The sequence below is a fragment of the Salmo salar genome, chromosome 05 (genome assembly GCF_965601325.2).
Source record: "Salmo salar chromosome 05, fSalSal1, whole genome shotgun sequence".
In the NCBI taxonomy this organism is placed as follows: domain Eukaryota; kingdom Metazoa; phylum Chordata; class Actinopteri; order Salmoniformes; family Salmonidae; genus Salmo; species Salmo salar.
The window spans coordinates 58,309,754-58,325,000 of NC_138295.1; the positions used below are offsets into that span (position 1 = coordinate 58,309,754).

The 15,247-nt window shown below is 41.7% G+C and overlaps 1 protein-coding gene across 1 annotated transcript in view; it reads left to right on the forward strand.

Annotated features, from left to right (window-relative positions):
- The window catches only part of dgkb (diacylglycerol kinase, beta), a 49,061-nt gene extending 35,408 nt beyond the window's left edge, over positions 1–13,653 (forward strand). The window contains exons 21-25 of the mRNA XM_014200606.3: positions 1,392–1,482; positions 2,516–2,711; positions 8,849–8,969; positions 9,159–9,219; positions 11,450–13,653. Of these exons, the coding sequence (XP_014056081.1) occupies positions 1,392–1,482; positions 2,516–2,711; positions 8,849–8,969; positions 9,159–9,219; positions 11,450–11,557 (577 nt within the window). The 3' untranslated portion in view covers positions 11,558–13,653. The remainder of the gene's footprint in view (positions 1–1,391; positions 1,483–2,515; positions 2,712–8,848; positions 8,970–9,158; positions 9,220–11,449) is intronic.
- Positions 13,654–15,247: the final 1,594 nt, after the last annotated feature.

Here is a 15,247-nt window from a genome sequence, read left to right on the forward strand (position 1 = left end):
AAGGCTCACCAACTCTATGGGCAGAGTGCAATAAGTTGAGACAAGTCATCTTTGCTGGCCAAACTGTGGCTCCCAGAGCGTTTAGTAATATTGATTCACCTTGTAGGCCTTTTAAACCTGGAGAGTCTATAAGAAATCCTGTCTTCATAGATGTTTTTGTTCTCTGTTCTGTATGATAACTTCCCTTTGGGTATTAGGCCTACAGTTATTAATTCTCACTCATCGCGCCACGTGGAGTATTTCAGAGTTTCCATTTGCTTTGTTTTACAGCTTCCTCTGTCTTAAGGTGTAGCCTACATTCTGCACCAATCTTCAGATTAACGTCTGGGACCGTATTCAGAAAGCATCTCGGGGTAGGAGTGTCGGTCTAGGATCAGCTTGACCTTTTTAGATTGTAATGAATGGACGGCGGGGACCTGATCCTCAATCTGCACTCCTGCTCTTAGACGCTTAATAAATACAAGCCGGCTCAGTAAAGTAAAAGCATACAGGCTCTGTACGGAGTATCACACTGTTATAAAGACAGATGGTGACTCTAACTAGCAGGGTCATTGATCATCAGGCTTAGCTCTGGGATCATGTGCCCCTAGGAAACCAGGGGAGCAACACCCCAGTCCTCAGTTAATTGAAGGGCCAGTTAGATTACCCTCTCTCACCCCTTGCTGTGTTTTAATGCTAGGTACCCACCCCACATACTCTAGTGGTTAATCGGCTTTACGTTAGTCTTTGGGCTTCTGCGTGTGTGAGACGTTATGATTAATGAATGACATTGTATGTTTTTGGAGGTTGGATTTTGTGAATATGTTTTAAATCCAATATCAAATGAATTTAAAATTCTCAAACAATAGTGGATGGTATTCACTGTCGCGGGTTATAGGGCAGCAGGTAGCCTAGCGGTTTTAGTGTTGGGCCAGTAACCGAAAGGTTGCTGGTTTGAATACCCAAGCCAACAAGGTGAAAAATCTGTCGATGTGCCCTTGAGCAAGGCCTTTAACCCTAATTAGCTCCATCGGCGCAGTACTACTATGGCTGATGCTGTAAAACAACACATTTCACCGCACCTCTCTGGTGTATGTGACAATAAAACTTGTTTTATTGCTATAGATGTTTTTGTTGATAAACAATGGTGAAGAAAGCTTCCAAGTCAATTCTGAAAAGTCTGAAATAAATACATATCTGACAAACTGTACATGAATTAAAGTTATTATAGACAGAGAGCTATTCCATAAAACCCAGACTAGCTAAAAGAGAGGAATTGCGAGGAGAGAGAGGGAAATCGCTTCATCCCCTTTTTGTATTGCTGACTGTATGGCAGTAGATTTTGATGTGGGGAGAGAGAGATTTTTGTTTCCTCCTAGTCCCCTTACACTTCTTGTTGTCTTGTTTTTCAGAACAAAGAATAAGCTCTGGTACTTTGAGTTTGGCACTTCTGAGACCTTCTCGGCCACATGCAAGAAGCTCCACGACTTTCTGGAGGTTGAGGTAAATACAACTGCCTGCTTTCAATTTTGAGAGATTGGGACCAAGTATGTTAATGCTATTTAATGCTATGACTTGTCACCATTTGATTGCACTACTGTGTAATGAATAAGCAATAATTCAACATAAACTACTCTCACTTGTACTGTTCTCTGCAACAACAACACCTACTGTTAACATGCAAAATGAAGTCTTTGAAAGCAGACACAATGCAGTGAGAACAAGAAGCAAAAAGTAAAACACCTAGGTACAATCTCCCGGGGAGAGAGAATAATGCCTCTAATCTAGTGCACACCATTTTAAGACACTGAGCACCAGCCACCTCCTGATCCAGAAATAGCCTTCCATTTGTACCAATTTCAGTCTAGAAGTGTTGAGTAGGGAGGCAGGCCTCCCCTCTCCCCCTCCCCTAACGGATCCTCAGCCCAACACACAGGTAATTATCCCGGCACGGCCCTGCTGTGTGTGATATTGAGGGATAATGAAGGTGGTGTCTAGCCGATCCATCTCCCCCTCCTCAGAGCCATCAGTGGTGGCAGAGGTCTTCATTAATTAGCCATGGATGGCTACTTAGTATGGTACTGAAGGGGAGCAGGTTCGGTGTGGAATACAGGCCATGTATTTAAACTCCACTGAGAGAGGACAGAGAACTGGCCTGTTATTATACAGCTGGCAACTGAGGGAATTCCTAATATGGATTCCGTACTAGTATAAGGTTGTTATGAGTCATGGCTGGTGGCAGGTCCCCTTCTGGTGGACATTTCCAGCTTGTCAAAGATCAAATGGCTTCGACATAAACTGTTAATCATCACTCAGCAGTGAAGGCTGCCAGATGAGCGTGGTAAAGCTTTGATAACACCTAACTGAGAAGCTCTTTCTCAAGCACAATTAGCATGATCTACTTATTGTTATTTCATTGCTACACAAATGTTTCAAGAGGAACACTTTGATTTTTGATTTGATATAATCTCTCTCTCTTGCTCTCTCCCTCTTCCCTCTCTCTTGCTTTCTTTCCGGACCCTTGTCCTTTGTAAAGTGCGACGGCATCACTTTGGACCTAGACAGCATCTCTTTGGAAGGCATTGCAATTTTAAACATTCCCAGCATGCATGGCGGCTCCAACCTGTGGGGTGAGAGCGCGAAAAGGCGGGGCAACCGCCGGGGCGGGAAGAAGACCCAGGATAAGAGGACAACAGTGCTGGACCCCAAAGAGCTTCAATTTGCTGTCCAAGGTAGCTATCGTAATGATGGATGCTGGTGAATTTGAAATGTATTTATTGCAATTTCAACTTTGAGGAAACATTGTTCACATTGTCACATTTATTTTACATGGGGTATTTTACATAGGTCCTTTAAGGTCTTTTAAAATGTCAAAGGCTTGCTCATATTCAGGTAGGCCTCTTACAGATCAGTACTACAACCAAACATACACAGGATAACACCAGGCTTGAAATGCTACAACTCAATGGCTGATCGGCTGCCATTTTGTGTATAGATTTTTTTAGCATAGAAGACCCTTTCTCCTAATAACCTGTGACACTAAGAGGCAAGACCTTGTCCAAGCTCACATTAGACAGATCAGAGACAAACTTTGGGACAAAGTTTTCCCTGGCGCTGGTATGAATATTTCACCAATGACAAGTTGAATTACAGTGCTTAGATTTGGTTTGGGATGAAGGGGTGCGGTTTAATGTCACTGTTTCGCACTGTCACTTGACTGGTAATGGCTTGTGTAGGCGGAAGTGGACAACCAGGCCTAATAGGAGCAGACTGAGGGAGCTCAGTGTGAATTTTGCCGCCTTTATGGGCACTGAACACATAAATATGTCAGATGGGAGCTCATCGATGAGAATCTATGAATTAACACAGATTATTGTTTAGGAGGAGTTAAGGTCAGCTGGTAAACTGGTAAACTGTCTTCTCATGTCTAGTTTATGGATGATCACCTTAGTCCCCGGTTAAGTTACTGTAAACACGCATTTATCACCTTCTTAGGTAATACTATGTGGAGGGTTGTCCTCACATGGAGCAGCACAATGTAGGGAAGTGCAATTCACAGTGGACTAGGGCTACTCCTTACACCTTGATCACAGCGACAGCGTCATCGCGTTTTGGTTACACCAGAAGTACATTCATTTCCAATGGAACGCTACGTTTGCTTTGCAGCATTCCATTGCAGAGGCAGTTGCAGTGAGTTCTGTGAGGTGCATGCTTTGGATTTATCAAACATATCATCAAATTGTATGCGTAGACCGCTTGACAGAAATGGTGAATGTTAAACCTTTGTCGCACACATGTCCAGATGATGCACAATGACGCTGTAGCTGTGATCAGGGTGTTTGTATTAGAAGGTGTACAGTATTTTATTGCAAGGGCATTGTACAGATATAGGATCTTCATTTGACCAGCGTTGTTGTAGCAAAATAATAGCAACAGGATTTAAATGTTTAGTATGTAATGTTGCTTGATTGGTGGTTAGGCTATTAGCTGGACAAAAGTAGGCCACATGAAAAGTGCTATACTGTTAATACAATCGTGTTTTAGTGCGGGTTTTCAGTGAATTTATGTAAATCACGAAGCTAACCCGCCTTCCCTGCACCGCAGGAAGATGCTCAGCAACAAAAGAGGGATCAAATTAAGATTCTACATCTGTGGTTATGTGGTAGTGTTTTGCTGGTGTATTATGTCCAGGCTTGATTAGATCATAGATCAACCAAATCAGATTCCTACAGTGCATAGTGAAAGTCAAATCACACAAGACTGGGCATGTGACAATTTCTCACAGTCAAATGTACAATCATACCAAGAATGTTTTCATGAATTAGTAACACTGCGATGTACACTGCACTGTATAATAGGCAACACATTGACTACATATTCTGGGATGTATCTACCTCAGTTAAAATCAAAGTACCAAATCCATTATCTGCCAGTGTGCTTCGCAGACAGTGGAGTATCGAGGAGATTCCCCCTGCTCTTTAATTTCAGTCAATACGAGTCGAGCACTGATGAATGCACCCATTTGGATCATGCATGTTCTTTCTAATAACATAGGACATCATCCATTTCACTGAGCTCTACTCTTATAGACTGGGAGAAAGGCAATGGACAGAGCCCTAGAAATGACAGCTTTGGCAAGGGGGGTTAAGATGGTAGTGGTGGTCGGAGATGATCAATTCACACACCGTTGATACACTACAGTAATCCCTCCCTTCCATTAATTCACCCAAAAATCATTCGATTTGGTGCAAAGGATTTTTTTTGTTTTATCCTAACCCTCAGCCTGAACCTGAAAAGGCACTTAGTGGCCAGTGAGTGCTGGTTGCCCTTGCTGAACGTGTGCTCAAGATGAGAGGCCCAACTTGTCAGATCAGAGAATGGCGTATTAGAGGGGCCCGTAAACACAGAGTGCATTAGCCTGGGTGACCGTGGGGCTGGGGGCCATGGGGGCTGGGGGCTGTACACGTACCCAGAGCACGGAGTGCGAAGTGCGGATCAAACTGGGAAAAAAACTACTGACCTTTCTGGAACTGTTAAGTCGTCCCGCTGTTGACGCCAGGAGACAAGCCCCTCAGGTGGAAGGGAATGGCTATGGGTGAATTATTTACAACGGGGACGGGGGGACGGGATGGGGTGGACGGGGGGGGGGACTGATGCCCTGAGACATGTACCATGAAGATTCTGAAGGTGGTCTCAACATCGTTCACCCCCTCCCTCTCTGTCACTCTGCATGTTGTCAGTGGAGTAGAGACTGCCATGGACAGGTATTTGACAATGACAAGGATGCTGGGACTAATCTTGCACTGTGACAACTCGATTATGACGCGTGGGCTGCCTAATATAGGACTTGGCTGTGTGCGTAAGCCACTGTAACATCTCTGTGACTCGGTCTTGTCTTCTATCTGAAATAAGTGGCGTTGACTTGCGAACAGGAATGATTTGGTCTTTATTTGGTCCCCTCTTTTAAAACAGATTGTTTTGAACACTATGAGTGTAAAACTAAATTTGTATTATTTGTATGACTGTATTTTCCATTTATCTACGATAAGAGGTGTTGATGTATGAAAAGGACAAGTTGTAGTGCTAAGCAATTAACCAAAATTTATTTTTTCCACCCCAGTTATTAAACAACTAATCAGTTCAATTACTTGAATTCCATTTAGTTCTGTTTTTTTGTGAGACCAATGTGTCGTTTTCCTAGAGCGAAATCAAATTATTCATGAGAGAAATCAAGTCAAGAACTATGTGGGACGCTGGGCTGAAGGGAGTTGTAGTTTTCGTTAAGCAAATATTTAACCTAGTTCAGTGCAGAAACGTGGTAATTAACTACAATGGCCATGATCTATTGCGCCTGTTCTTTCTGGCTCAGACAGAGATGGATACACTTTATGCCTGCTACATTAGGTTAGATACACAGAGACCGCATAGACCACATGAGAGAGCAATGTACACAACACTACTACGAGTGAGAGAGATAGAGACAGTTTGTGATGGTATGCCTTATCTACCTTGAAGAACTAGTAAAATGGTTTCTTCAGACAGCTCCGCAGCATACTTAGGCAGGCTAGCCTAGCTAAATAGGATGACTACAGAGAGTACAGCATGGCTTCTACTGCCAAAGCAGAGATGAGATGCCTTTAAGGAATGACATTTTAATAAAGCCATCAAATAATAATGAAGTAATATACACAACTGAAATATTGTATTATTTCATAGTAAATGTCTATGTTTCTATTGATGTCTACCCAGTGTGGACCTAACAGACAATGGAATATTTTCAATATTTTGGCAGTTGAATGGCGACCTAAAAAATCACTAATCGCTCAACACTAACAAGTTTTTATTTTTGCAAGATCTATATTTCTACTTCACTCTCCACCTTTTACCCCTTTTAAACACTGCACGATGAGTGAATGTGGGTCTTCTCTCTGGGTACAAAGCTTGATGATATGTTACAAAACATCTCCGCTATGACCAACTCTCAACAAACAACACTTGGCCAGAATGTAGTAGACAGATAAGTGAGAGCACAGCCATATATTTACATGGCTTTGAGTTAGAGAAACCTGTCCGGAAGCGCTGGTGTCATCACTTGTGAAGAAGAAATAAAGTAAGTCTTTAATCGGTCTCTCTCATCCGACAAGTGCAACCAGTGCCTCTGAGCTCACATGATTTTCTTTTCAAATCTGGGAAAACTAGAGTCTGTTCTTTCTTCCATGACTATAGACTTCAGACCAAGCTATAGTTATGCATCCATAACTATTCTTAAATGGGCACTGCACTGGTTGTAACAGTCAGCTAGTATTAGACACGCATTCATTAATCCTTAAGAGTCTATTGACTCACCCGTGCCTCAATGAAAGAAACATAATAAAAAAATCCCCATCAAAATCCGTCAGTTTAAGATAGAGATATCTGTTTTTTTGCATGGGCTGCGTCTCAATCCACCTCATTCGCATTTGTCGGCCTTGGAAGGTGGCAGAGCTACAGCAGTGTTTGTCAGGCCATGAGACATGCCCGAAAATTGGTCTTCTCAAGAAAACGTTTGTAGCGTCCCGAATCGTTTGGCCTACAAACGAATATTACACCACTGTGCAAAAGGGAGACTCTCGCGAACGCGATGTTCTACATTTTGCTCTACGACCCCCACAAGTGTCACGGGACTCGTCTGAAGTACAAACGAATGGAAGTATGGAGGTAGTTTTGTGCCCCAATAAATACAGGGTTAAATATTTTTTCCATTCACGAATGTGTTATTCAATGCATTTCTATGGGCTATAGTAGTAAAGGCCATTTTCAATATTTTCTCAAATCATTTAAATTTTAACTTTTTTGGGGGGGATACAGTTCTAAATCAAATAGCTAAATGATCCATGGTATGACCATCTTAAAATAATTCCAAATGTTAGCTTAGTCTCCCACCCCTCCCCCAACGGCTTATACTTAAAGAACTGAAGTGGCCTCATGAAAATACTAATACAACCACCACTGTTTATGATAATCATATACCAATCATTTGTTCTTTTCAAACATAGGCAAATTCATGAAACCTTATGTCCGTTGATGATCTCCCTGCCCTGACCTTGGTTGCTGAGAGCAGAGCACGCTCCTCGACTTGCCCACAGTAAGCACTCTGGGGTATACTATATGACCTGTGTGTAGCCCCGGGCAACCAGGAAGCTCCACACGTTTATCCGTCACCGTGGTGATGCTGTCCATCATACGTGTCAGCCAGAGGCTGTGTGAGCCAGCAGCGCTAACGTGAGAAGGCATGCTGGGAGGGAGGGCCCAGTGTCAAGGGGCTAGCACATTGTGTACACACACACAGGCACGGAGTCATACACACACACATGCACGCACACACACACTCACACACACACACACACACACACACACACACACACACACACACACACACACACACACACACACACACACACACACACACACACAGGTATTCACACACAAGCACACATGTGCGAACGCACACAAACTCTCTTTTTAGCTCTCATGCTACGGCAAGCTCTCCATTCACAATTTAACACAGAGGGTGCCGACCCATCCTGTTGCTATAGTGACAGCTGGACCCTACCTCTCAACAGTAACATCCATAGAAATACAAATATGGTTGATTTATATACTGTATCTCAGGCATCACTTAAACATCTTAGAAGCCCTGAACATCAGCCTGGCCTTAGCAGCAGCAATCTAGCATTAGCAACAGCACCATACAGCAGCACGATCAATGACAGCATGCGAGTTTGTTCTACCATACCCACCAAGTCCCTAAAATGGGTCTTAGTTTCAATTAGTGTCTCTCTGCACTCCCAACAGGGCTTAATTTGCAGAGGGACGAGTAGTCTGAGAGTAGGAGGAGTAACAGGCCCGCTGAAACAGATGGGCTCAGCGCGACACTGGGCTTCCAGCAGGGGCAAAATCAATGCTCATAACTTCAAAACAGAAAATAAATTAATAATTGTAGGAAGACAAGATTGCTTTGCATTGCCGGCGCAATCTAATTAATAGGTGTTTTGTTTATGGCTGCTGGTTGTTGTTCTTGTTGCTTCTTTTTTTCTTTTTTTTTTCAACAGTGAATATTCAGGCTTTGGAGAACGGAAGGCAAACTGTGCACCTTGAAAATGAAGCACACCTCTTTTTCGCCTCTTATCACTCCTGTTCTCGCCATCTTTCTTCTCCTCCTTCCTCCTTCTTCCTTCTTCTTCTTCTTCTTTTTCTTACTCAAGATGCGTGGATTCCAGAGTTAACCAATGGCTTGATTTAGGATCAATTCAGAGTGTAATGCTCAGCTCAGCAGGATGGTGGAGAGATGGTCTGAGTTCTATGTGTAGTTGCATCTCTGTGTCTGTAGACCCGTCAGACCAGCTGTTGGAGGTGGTGGGTCTGGAGGGAGCCATGGAGATGGGACAGATCCACATCGGCCTGAGGAGCGCAGGAAGACGCCTGGCCCAGTGCTCCTCGGTCACCATCAGGTCAGTACCCCTTGACCATAACCACTGATCACTGGTCTGACCACAGTCACCTTCTTTTATCCCTTCCATTCAACATTCTGCCTTTTTGAACACTGTTTACCATCTAACAACATAGAAACAATCTAGATGGAAGCCATAACAGAAGTGAAGAATCATGTTTTAAGAGGGATTTTTGTTTGTCGTTGTCAGGACCACCAAAGCCCTCCCCATGCAGATTGATGGGGAGCCATGGATGCAAACTCCCTGTACTGTAAGTCATGTCAATGTTCCCAGGCATTGTGGTATTAATGCATGTACTGTACAGTACAATGTGCTACACACAGGTGGTTCACATAGAAAGTTCATCATCTAGGCGTCTCTATGCTCCCACATAAGATATTAATGCTTTAAAGTACCCCGGCAGAAGTTCTCGAGAGTGAAGTTGCATTGTTTTAAATATTTGTAATTTATCCTAACTGATATGTAATAACGCAAAGCTTTATTTTAATGTATTCACATGGTCCCTCAAACTACTCCCCTGCACAAGTACAAGTGTTTGTTTTGTTTTACATTTTGTTCACTTTTCAAAATGAAATGGCTCAACTTGTGCTGATTTAAACCAGTGTTTGCTTTTAATTACAATGTGACTCCTCTGACAGCATCACAGATGAAGTGGAGCCAGAATTTACATACAGATCTTTCAGTCGTTATGGGATAATCTAGTGCATGACAAAACAAGTAGTTTAGAAGTGCACTTGTGTCTGTTGGCAAAACTCCACAAATCAAAGTTAGGCTCTGACAACACATAATTGTGTGTTGGGTGATTTCCATGGTGTGTTACAGACGTCTCGATGCTGAATTTTGAATCAGTCAACTTGTTAAATGTTCATTAAAATGGGATGTTATCCAACTAATTATTAACAACAACAGTTATGCAAATCATGTTTTGCATACATAAGATAATTAACCCCATTCATTTGCACTTATATCATGTATGACTACATCTCAATTGTACACTGGCATAACCTTTAAAGGGCCATGCATTTTTTTTAATTATATATAACCATTGGTTATTGACGACCTTAACTTAGAAATTCCTTAATTATCTTAGTTTAACTGTTGTACACTATCAGGAATCAAGGTAAGACCCAGATGCAGACATGTCGAATTGACAATGGTTTAATATTCCAACAGGGGTAGGCAATAGACAGGTCAAGGCAGGCAAGGGTCAGTAAACCAGAGGGGGGCAACGGTACCGGACGGTGGGCAAGCTCAGGGTCAGGGTAGGCAGAGGTCAACAATCCAGAGGTGGTGTAAAGGTACAGGTCGGCAGGCAGGCAGGCTCAGGTTCAGGAGCAGGCAGAGTGGTCAGGCAGGCGGGCTCAGAGTCAGGACAGGCAAGGGTCAAAACCAGGAGGGCAAGAAAAAGAGAGACTGGGAACAGCAGGAGCTGATAACAAAAACGCTGGTTGACTTGACAAAGAAGACAAACTGGCAATGGACAAACAGAGAACACAGGTATAAATACACAGGGGATAATGGGGAGATGGGCTACACCTGGAGGGGGGTAGAGACAATCACAAGGACAGGTGAAACAGATCAGGGTGTAACAGTACACCATCAGAACCCCAAAATATACATTTGTTTTACTCCATTGTTTGTAAACCATTAAATTGTAAACAAACACTGACTGTGTAGGTTTAAAACATGGTTAAAACTATCATTTTGATCTAATGGATGGTCAGTCCCAGTACTGATAGCTTTGTTTGGTTACGTTCTCCAGCCCCATCCCTCAGCTATTTACCAAATCAATACCAGGGTAGCCGCTTTGTTGTGCTGTGCAGATTTCTCCTTGAATTAATCTATTTGAAAAATCAAATCAATTTCTTTATCATAAAATACAAACTCTTATAGCCCTTTAAGCTTTCAAACATGGCCAGCTTCTCTTTCGAGTCCTTATTTTGTGCTGAACCTTTTTTTGACCTCAATTCTCATGGAAAGGTTAATTTGTCAATTAAATGATACTCCAGTAACATTAAGTTCAATCATGTTGAATATAATTTGGACATCAAGCCCACACACAATAGCGACCACTACAGTGTTAGAGTTCATGAACGATGAATGGCACGCTTCTCTTTGAAGTAAAAGGGTTTCTTTAATGCTGATGATACCATTTACCTTGCTCATTATTCTTGTCAGGTCAGGGCATACCTTGATGGTTGATATTTACCATTTCATTGATCTGTGGTAATTTAACTTTTTCTTCTTCTGAAATACTAATAGCGTCTAATACTCATAGAATTCAAGCACCAAGCTTTTCTCTGTGGTCGCTTATTGGAATGGCATGATTATATTATTAAACAGGCCATGACCTCCCTTGCTGTACAGTGTACAGGTATGTTCAGTGGGTCCATGTGCTCCATGTTATGAAAGTATTCACCCAACCGTAGCATACCACCATGTAACTCTATCCTGTTTGCTTCACTCTCTGTCCACACCAGATTGAAATAGCGCATAAGAACCAGGCACCGATGTTGATGGGTCCCCCACAAGGCAACAGCTTCTTCTCCTCTGTGATCCGACGAACATGCAGCGAGAGCAAAGACTGAGTAAGAGACTTAGCCTTCGGCCTCTTCAGAGAAACAAGCCGTCTTATCCATGGAGGTCGCTGGGTTTGATGCCAGAATGCTAATTTGTTAGCCTAGCTCCATTTGGGTCGCTAGGTCATGATGCTAGGATTCCAAATTGTTAGCCTAGCTCCATTCAATAGCATACTGTAGCTGTGCATGCTACTTCTGCCATGGAAATGTCAATGCCCCCTTACTTATTTAGAGTGAGGAACTACAAGGACAGAGGCTTTGGTACATGATGCGGTGCCACTCCACAATGCCAACGCCGTGGCATTGTCCCTCTGGAACAGTTGTTTGCCTTTCCAGATTATAACTTTATACTGTTACGATGGCATGTTTTTCGAAATGTCATTTTTATAGTGGTCTTGTGCAACGTGCCATGTGGATCAAGTCCTTTGAAGGAAGCGACACATTTCTGTCAATCATTGAAAGTCATTTGTATGGTAAGGTATTGATTTTATCTGCATCAATGTTTTGAATGTGTTTGCATTTGAACACCCCAATGCATGATGGACTTTGGATTACTGTTTATGAAGTTAACATATCTTTCAGGGTGCATAAGGATGAAATTGAGTTAACATATAGTATAAGCTTTTGGTCTAAGGTAATTTGCTTCACAATTCATCTGGGCACTGACTATCTCTTCAATGTTGACTTCATCAGAGAATGGATTTAAGAATCTCAAAGGCTCTGTTAGGTTTCCCGCTAAACATGTTTGACGGGTTAATGCTCAAATGTCTTGCAGCTGGATTATAGAAACTATTTCCATTAAGGATCATAGACCAATTAAGGAAAATGAATCGGTAACAAATGCATGCACACGTCACATGACATACACACTTTTCCTATGTTGCACGGGATACCCAGACAATTTCTTCTAATTGTGCAGTGCACATCTTGAGTCGCATGGACAACCAAGATCTACTGTATTCTTGAACCTGTGGAATTGTACTGCGTTGGTCCTTTTGGAAGTAAAACACTTTGTCAGGGTTTAAGTACTGCCTTTCTCTCACAATGTATGAAATCATATCAACCTGAAATCAACCTTTTGTGTTCAGGGAGTCCTGTTTTTCAAGGCCAGGTACTCAGGTATTTTGAAGATATAATGTTGCTTAAAGGTTTATACACTTAACTATTATTATAGAAAAACCTTTCAACGAATAGAATTGAGTACACCACGTAGTACAATTATCACAGTCAAGACTCCAGATCAGGTTTTGACCTCCTTGGGTTATTGATTTGTTCAGTCTTTTTCAGCTGTTTGCCATTGAGAATGATCCCAATACATCACTCATACATGCATACATTAACCAATTAGAACTCAAGTCCAAATGTGAAATTACTATTGACATACTTGAGCTGGAATTGAAGAATCAATCATGAGAATCAGTCTAATCAATTTGCATGACTGGGTTATTCAGAGACAAGAAGAAGCTCTGTATTCTCCTTATAGATATCTGCAGAGGCTATTTGGTCTTGCACATGATATGCATATAAGTAAGGCTGACCATAAGAAGGGCCTGATATTGTTAACCTGAACAGTATTTTGTATTTTTAATTTCAGAAATCTATAGTGACTTATTATATTGACATCATTCCTCCAGTTTTCACCTAAACCACTGACCCATACCTCAATATAATATACTACCAAAGATTAACAGAACGGAAGGCCATATTCCGATCACATATTCAGATCAGATCCATACACTATTTGAAATTCTTCAAATCTGTTACACAAGAATGACACCCAAACTGTACATGAATAGATACAAGTTTTCAACTGAAATGCATTCCTGCATGTTTTCTAACTACAATTCAAGGATAGAATATTACTGTATTGGATTTCTGTCTCTGTTCAAAGTGCCATCCTGCCTATGGAAGATTTGGATCTGCCAACTTTTCCATTACTTTGCTTTGTAAGTGCAGTGTTTGTTTTGTACAGTGAAGTTGTATTTTTGTACACAATGTTATTTTTCTGCATAAAGTATTGCTCTTCTCTGTAAATCACACCAATGTGTAGTTCTGTTCAAAAACTGAACAGAACCTGAAAACAATTAAATGTAGTTGTCGTTTGACATGCTCATCTACATGTGTTTTACCTTTGACCCTGTTGACACCTAATGGCACTCAATGGCACAATGTCACCTGAGACGGGTTGACTGTCACCGACAGGACACTCACTATCCTGTTAGTGTTCTTACACCTGCTCTAAAGCTATTTATACAGTGGATACACTCAAGTCATGAGAGATGCCTGTCAAACTGTTTACACCCTGATCCTGCGATGACCCGTCAATGACCCTTTAGCATGCTTTTTTCTTGTTGCTTGATTCAACTAAATCAATATATGATTAGTCTTAAAAGAAATGCCCCTTACCAAATCTAATCATTTCCTTTAGCCTATATTACTTAAAAAAATAATGAGAAGAACTTTGATTGTATTACATCATTTCATTCATAACTCCTCATTCATTATGATCTCATGTATATCTTTACTGTAGGCTTACTGTACATTATACATAAACAAATGAATGCCTTCTGCACAAAGTAACTACATGGTGTTGCTACTAATTCAATACAATGTAAAATATCAACTGGAACACATAGCTAATGCTTGTTTTCCTAACTCTAGGGATGTTGCAAATGAGTGTTGCACTAGTGTTTACCTCTTCGCTTGGTGTCAGATGGACAGGACACTTACGCTTGACCTGTGTTTCTCAGGCCTCCGGGGGTTTCCACAGGAGTGACAAGATAATTCACTTCCTATCCCCATCAATGTCTTAGGCATCAGGTAGCTTAGCAGTTGGAGCTTTGTGCAAGTAACCGAAAGGTCGCTGGTTTGAATACCTGACCCGACAAGGTGAAAAATCTGTCGATGTGCCTGTGAGCAAAGCTCTTAGCTCTAATTTGCTCCAGGGGCGCCGTACTATTATGGCTGACACTGTAAAACAACACATTTCACTGCACCTATCTAGTGTATGTAAGTCGGAAGTTTACATACATTTAGGTTGGAGTCATTAAAACTCGTTTTTCAACCACTCCACACATTTCTTGTTAACAAACTATAGTTTTGGCAAGTCAGTTAGGACATCTACTTTGTGTATGACACAAGTCATTTTTCCAACAATTGTTTACAGACAGATTATTTCACTTAATTCACTGTATCACAATTCCAGTGGCTCAAAAGTTTACATACACTAAGTTGACTGTGACTTTAAACAGCTTGGAAAATTCCAGAAAATGATGTCATGGCTTTAAAAGCTTCTGATAGGCTAATTGACATCATTCGAGTCAATTGGAGGTGTACCTGTGGATGTATTTCAAGGCCTTCTTTCAAACTCAGTGCCTCTTTGCTTGACATCATGGGAAAATCAAAAGAAATCAACCAAGACCTCAGAACAAAATTGTAGACCTCCACAAGTCTGGTTTATCCTTGGGAGCAATTTCCAAACACCTGAAGGTACCACGTTCATCTGTACAAACAATAGTACGCAAGTACAAACACCATGGGAGCACGCAGCCATCATACCGCTCAAGAAGGAGACACGTTCTGTCTCCTAGAGATGAATGTACTTTGGTGCGAAAAGTGCAAATCAATCCCAGAACAACAACAAAGGACCTTGTGAAGATGCTGGAGGAAACAGGTACAAAAATATCTATTCCATAGTAA